This window comes from Arachis hypogaea, chromosome 8 (assembly GCF_003086295.3).
Source record: "Arachis hypogaea cultivar Tifrunner chromosome 8, arahy.Tifrunner.gnm2.J5K5, whole genome shotgun sequence".
NCBI lineage: Eukaryota > Viridiplantae > Streptophyta > Magnoliopsida > Fabales > Fabaceae > Arachis > Arachis hypogaea.
Window position 1 is genome coordinate 37454792 of NC_092043.1, and position 7121 is coordinate 37461912.

The 7121-nt window shown below is 28.5% G+C and overlaps 1 protein-coding gene across 1 annotated transcript; it reads left to right on the top strand.

Annotated features, from left to right (window-relative positions):
* The first annotated feature begins 1389 nt into the window (after nucleotides 1-1389).
* On the top strand, nucleotides 1390-6900 carry LOC112705340 (G-type lectin S-receptor-like serine/threonine-protein kinase At4g27290). The gene is made up of 6 exons (XM_025756173.2): nucleotides 1390-2662; nucleotides 4319-4449; nucleotides 5314-5524; nucleotides 5977-6214; nucleotides 6308-6458; nucleotides 6586-6900. The coding sequence occupies exons 1-6, from the start codon at nucleotides 1390-1392 to the stop codon at nucleotides 6898-6900; spliced, it is 2319 nt and encodes a 772-aa protein (XP_025611958.2).
* The last annotated feature ends 221 nt before the right edge of the window (nucleotides 6901-7121 follow it).

Below are 7121 nucleotides of genomic sequence, written 5' to 3' on the forward strand. Positions count from 1 at the left end.
TTAGAGAACTTGTAAAATTTATATAGCAGAATCACTTATATGTAGAGATTAATCCATAAAACAATCGTTTTAATTTATTGCACGTCATTTTAGTTGACAAATTCGCGTTACGCTGATAATTGGGTTTCATATACTTGAGGTAGATGGGTACTAATTGAGTACTAAGGAAGATATAAATATCATATGGTAGTTCAAACTTTCACTTGCACTCCATAAACAAGACTCCATTCCCTTCTTTAATTTCCATCTCCAAAAGCATGTGTAAGTTGCTCCATATACCCACGACCACAAGGTACGTTAGTATGAGTAAATTCTTTTAAATGAACATGAAAATAAAAAGCTAAATCTGAATTATGTATGTTAGACCAGAAGTTATTAATAAAAAAACAAAAGGTTAATTATTATTCTATTTTTGAATTTACATATCCTAAAGTAAAAAATTAATAAAATAATAAAGTAAAAAATTAATCACTTGATTTTATAATTTTCATAAAATATATCTCATTATCTTAATTTAAAAATAATTAACTTTTTACTTTATCATTTTATCAATTTTTCACTTTATAAGATTTTGATCCATTATTCGTAATTAATCACTTTTATTTTATGAGTAACCTATTAAATGCGTTAATGGTAGTTAATTTTTTATCTTTTGCGATTAGAAAATGCTGAGAGAAAATGCTGAGAGTCAATACCTTCTTATTAACTGTAAAAAAGTAGAAAATTAATTAGGAGCCCTCACATAAAAATAGCTAAAATATTTTTTTATTTTTTTAACAATTAAAATTTAATAAATATAATTGATTAAATCAAATTATTTTTATTAAAATTAGACCGGACAAATCAATTTAGTTAAAAGATCAGTAAATCAAATTTTGAACCGGTCTAAATTAATATTTTTTTCATAAAAAATAACTATAATACCTTATTATAGAAAATGACTAAAATACTTTTATTATATATATTTTGAGAACTCTAAATCCTAATCCTTTTCTTTTCTCTATGTTGTTATAAGGTTAGGATTCAGAAATTTTAAAATTAATATATATATATATAAAATAAGAGAATTTTAGTCAATTTTTATAATAAGAGTATTATAATCAGTTTCTATAAAAAAGAATATTAATTTAAATCGGTTCAAAGTTTAGTTTATCGATTTTTTGATTAAATTAATTTATCTAGTCTAATTTTAACAAAAATAATACAATTTAATCGATTATATATATATATAATTTTAATTATTAAAAAATATCTTTAAAAAAATACTTTTAGCATTCACTCAAATACAAGAAAAAAAAGTAAAAGAAACAGTCACTCAACATTTCCCTAAGAAGTAAATTGCTATGCGGTTTCACATACAGGTGATATTAACAAAGTGAAGAAGAAAATATGGAAGGTTTTAGCATGTTGCTACTGTGCCTTTCTCTCGTGAACAATGTAGCAGTCTCTATTGCAAGAGACACAATTGATAGAGTACAATTTCTGCGCGATAATGGTGAGACCATAGTTTCAGCTGATGAAACCTTTGCACTAGGGTTTTTTAGCCCTGGAACTTCTAAGAATAGGTATGTCGGAATTTGGTATAACAAAGTTCCAAAACAGAGTATCGTATGGGTTGCCAACAGAAACAAGCCCTTAACAAACTTATCGGGGGTCCTGAAGGTCATCGACAACGGAATCTTAGTTCTTCTTGATCGTAACAACAATAATGTCACCATCTGGTCCTCTAATACAACTTCATCAGCAACACAGGATCCAATTGCAAAGCTTCTGAATTCAGGAAATCTTGTAGTGCGTGAGAGAAGCAAAGGTGATGATGACAACAAAAATTTTTTGTGGCAGAGTTTTGACTATCCATCCGATACAATGCTACCTGGACAAAAGCTAGGGAGAAATTTGGTTACAGGTCTAAACCGGTACCTAAGATCATGGAACAACTCTAATGATCCATCTTACGGTAGATATAGTTTACAACTTGATATAGATGGATGTCCACAGCTTATGATCCGAGACGGCGCAACCAAAAGCGTTCGCATCGGATCATGGAACGGCGTTCAATTTAGCGGACAAGCAGCGGTGGCTAAAAAAACCTCCATAGTTAAATATAACTATGTTTCCAACGAGGAAGAAGAATATGCTACTTATGAGCTTATCAACAGTGTAGCTCCTCATAAATTGGTGTTAGAAACCGATGGAATCTGCCGTCGGGCAACATGGAGTAATGAGGAATCATCTTGGATCACCATTTCAAAAAAGCCTGGAGATTCTTGCGACTACCACGCAACGTGTGGGTCTTATTCTCGTTGTAATAGCAATAGTAACCCTATGTGCGATTGCTTGGATGGATTTATACCAAGTAACGAGCAAGATTCGTATAGCGATTGTGTTAGGAGAACTTCGTTGAATTGCCATGGAGATGGGTTTTTGAAGCATTCGGACTTGAAAATACCAGACACGGAAAAATCATGGTGTAATAGAAGCATTAGCCTTGAAGATTGTAGGGGTTTGTGTTTGAACAATTGTTCTTGTACAGCTTATGCAGCTTTAGATATAAGTAAAGGGGAGAATGGGTGTTTGCTATGGTTTGGAAATCTTAATGATATGGAAGAGTTGACTCCGTCTCTCCAAAATATCTATATAAGAATGGCTGCTACGGAATTAGGTGTGTATATAACTATATATATGCCTCTGTTTTTTTCTTTAGATACTTATTATTTATTATTATTTTTTTTTTTGTTGTAACTGTATTATCTTATAACTTTTTAACTTTTCTTTCAACAACACATTTTTTAGAAACTATTCAAGAAAGTAAATCGCGCAAGTCCAGAATCCAGAAGAAAAAGACTATCATCATAAGTTGTGTACTGTCGTTCGGATTTTTGGCCTTATTCGTGCTCTCCATTCTCATTTATAAATGGACGTTACAGAAAAAAGGTAAGTATTATTAGATTATTACTGTGTCATTCTTGGAAATGTTATATACTATATTTATCCAAAATAAATATTGCGACTTTTATCTTCCATTTTGGTTCGCCTGTATGAATGTGTGACTTTATATATATATGAATTCTAGTATCCTATGGTGATTATATAAGTGTGTTTTTAAAATTAAAGTCATATATTTTTTAAGTAACACTTTTTAAAAAGTGTTGTTTAATAATAAAAAAATGTTACTTTAATTTTGACCACACTTTTTAAAACATTATAGTCATGGTAGCTAGTTACCATAACATAGTCATACTAGAATGACCGATTCTAATATGCATGTACTACGGTGATTATATTGTTACGATGGTTATAGTATTTTAAAAAGTGTTAAAATTAAAGTAATTTTTTTATAATTTAGCAACGTTTTTTTAGAAAATATTACTAAAAATGCTATCAAAATATATAAAAAAAAACGTGACTTTAATTTTAACAATATTTCATAATCATTGTAATTACCATAAACATAAATATACTAAAATTCAATATATATATATATATATATATTAGAGAAAGTGCGTATTTAATTTTAATACACTGATAGTATAAAATATTTTACATAATTTTTTAATTATATTTATTTTTTTAATGATTATACATGTGTTTAGTATAGAAGATAATTATTTTTTTATATAACAATACGTAATTAAATATATATAAAACATTTGTGAAATAATAAAATAATATTATTTATTTTAATAGTAATATTTTTTAAAACACCACCTTAAACTGCTGTAGTATAAACACCTTATATATATATATACCTTATTAAAGTAATATTTTTTCATTATTTTATAATTCTTTTGAATAACACCTGTAAAAAAAATGTAACTCTAATTTTAAGAAGAGTTGTATTTCGAATTTAGGACAGTAACCACCTCACATTTTCCTACAAGAATCTCCCATAAATATGTCTCGTTGAATTCATCATCTCAGCAGACAAGTAGACCATAATTACTTTAAGGGCCTTCAAGTTGACTTTGTCTGTTGTGCTTTGCTAGTTTTTGCCTATATATGTGATTTTATTTTAAAATATTTTTATTTTTTATTTTTCTTTTCAATGTGAAAGTCAGTTTGTTTAAGAAAATAAAATGAAATGAAAAAGGTAATTCAACAAAAAAGAAATTTAATTATCACAAATATTTGAATCATAGTGAGTCCACTTTTCTGTAAGATGTTGGCTAACGAGCAATGGCAAAACGGTAATGTGGCTAGCCCTATTCTTTCTATATTTTAGGTAGAGCAAAATGTTTTAGTGAAGAGAACACTGTGCATGATCTATTCAATTATATATTTCATTTTTATTTACACTACACCATATGTTACACTGCAGGTACAGTAAGTGGTCACCATAACGAAGAAATAGAATTACCGTTGTTTGATATGTCCACAATTATTTCTGCAACCAATAATTTTTCTGCTGACAACATACTTGGAAAAGGTGGTTCTGGATCAGTTTATAAGGTAATGTCTGAAATAAATATACAATGCCTTTAGCCTATAATACAACATAAAAATATTCTTTATTACTTTTACTTATTATGTCAGTGTTCAATCATTGAAAGTGCCATGAAACTATTTGATTATGTTGTTGGTCTTATATTTTATTGCTAGAATCATTCCCGATTTATTTGGTGGGTTCAATATTTTGCCTTATAATATTTATAATGGGTGCAAATCTATAAGGGAGTCACTTAGATAAAAACATCAAAAACGTCTTTTTTTTTTAAGATATTTTTTAAAAATTAAAATTTAACACATATAATCAATTAAATTGTATTATTTTTATTAAAATTAGACCGGACAAATCAGTTTAGCAAAAAAATTAATAAATTAAATTTTAAATCAGTATAAATTAATATTTTTTTATAAAAAATTAGTACAATTATATATATATATATTAATTTTGAAAACTTTAAATTCTAACTCTATAACGATAGAGAAGAAAATTGCTAGAATTTAGAATTCTCAAAATTAATATATATAATAAGAGTATTTAAGTCATTTTTTATAAAAAATAATATTAATTTAGACGGATTCAAAATTTAATTCACTATTTTTCGGTCAAACTAATTTGTCTGACCTAATTTTAACAAAAATAATATAATTTAAGTGATTATATGTGTTAAATTTTAATTATTAAAAAATATCTTTAAAAAAAGACGTTTTCTGCGTCTTTACAGGAGCATCCCCAGTCTATAAAACTGATATGCATATTTTGGAAATTTGATTCCTTCTATCAACGAGGAAATTCTTAGCCCTTTTGTCACTTATTCTGCTTAAATATATAGAAAGATTTTATAACTTATAAATGGTTATAATTTCTAGGGTATTTTAAAAGATGGACAAGAAATAGCTGTCAAGAAGCTTTCACGAAATTCAAGTCGAAGACTCCAAGAGTTTAAAAATGAAGCTATGCACATTGCCAAACTTCAGCATAGAAATTTAGTGAAGCTATTAGGATTCTGTATTCAAGAAGAAGAAAGATTGTTGGTTTATGAATTTATGCGCAACAAAAGCTTGGACTTCTTCATATTCGGTTTGATTCTCATAAAACCATTCTCAGCATCAATTTATTGAATGATTATAGTCTAGTTTAGGTAATTAGATATATTTATTTATGTGTGGAAATTTAGGTGCAATAAACCTTACGTGAAGTTGATAACTAAGAATGATTAGATAAAAATTTAGTCAAATTATTTAAGTCATTTAAGAGCTCTCAATTATCAATTTTACGTAAAATTGATTGTACCTGAATTTTCACTTTATTTATGTATGTCACAATATTTAGTTAAGTCAATAACTTGAATTAAGTCTGGCAACACATATGACTTCATTTTTATTGATTAAGAAAGTTAAAAAGCTATCTACTAACACTAATTGAAATCTGATCTAAAATTCGGCTCATCATTGTTTATTGTCTCTCTCATATAATTTAGAACTTTTTATCTAGGTCCAACTCACTTTTTTTCCTTTTTTTTTTTCAAATAGATTGCGAAAGAGGAAAACTATTAGACTGGCGTAAGCGTTTTTTTATAATAAATGGAATTGTCAAAGGTCTTCTCTATCTTCATCATGATTCAAGGCATAGAATTATTCACAGAGATCTTAAGGCTGGAAATATTCTGTTAGATGACGAATTGAATCCCAAAATCTCAGACTTTGGACTAGCAAGAAGTTTCGTAGGAAATGAAAATGAAGATAACACAAGCCATATCGCTGGAACTTAGTAAGTCATTGATTCTATATTGCTAACAAACAACTAATATTATGATTTTCCTTGATTTTAAATTATATATGTTTGATGCTGCATAACATACAGTGGCTATTTGTCACCTGAATACATTATTGACGGACTGTACTCAACGAAATCCGATGTCTATAGTTTTGGTGTACTGGTATTAGAAATAGTCAGTGGAAAGAGAAATAGAGGATTCACCCATGTGGATCACCACCTTAATCTTCTCGGTCATGTAAGCATAAGTTGTTGGTTTGTTTCCCTTGAAGTTTATTTGCAATTTCCATCTAAATAGCATAATCTATTTGTGTAATTAGTCGATTGTAGTCAACGAATTAACTCATAACTAAATGTATATATAGGCATGGACACTTTTCGCTGAAGGCAAGTGCTTAGAAATGGTGGATGTAATGATTAAAGACTCGATTGATTCACGAGAAGAAGTGATAAGATTAATTCATGTAGGTTTATTATGTGTTCAACGAAGACCAGAAGACCGGCCAAGCATGTCCGATGTGCTTATGATGCTAAGTAGTGAAGGGCCATTGCCTCAACCAAAGAAGCCAGGGTTCTTTATTGAGAGAGATGTGGATTTTGGTGATTCTTCTTCCTCAAGGAATGATAAACTACTATCATCAGTTAATCATCTTACAGTTAGCGATGTCAATCCGCGGTAGAGTATGTTAGTATTCCTTATAGAATTGATTATCGCACAACACACACACTATAAGAAGCATCATTTTTTGTGACAAGAAATTTAGTGACAACACAAAACCCATCATTTAAAAGTTAAATTATTATAGTTTTGCCATGATTTTTATGTATGTTTGTCATGAAACGTGGCCGTGCATTATTTTTAGTGACAACATGATATAGTTGTCACAAAAATTAAGTCATT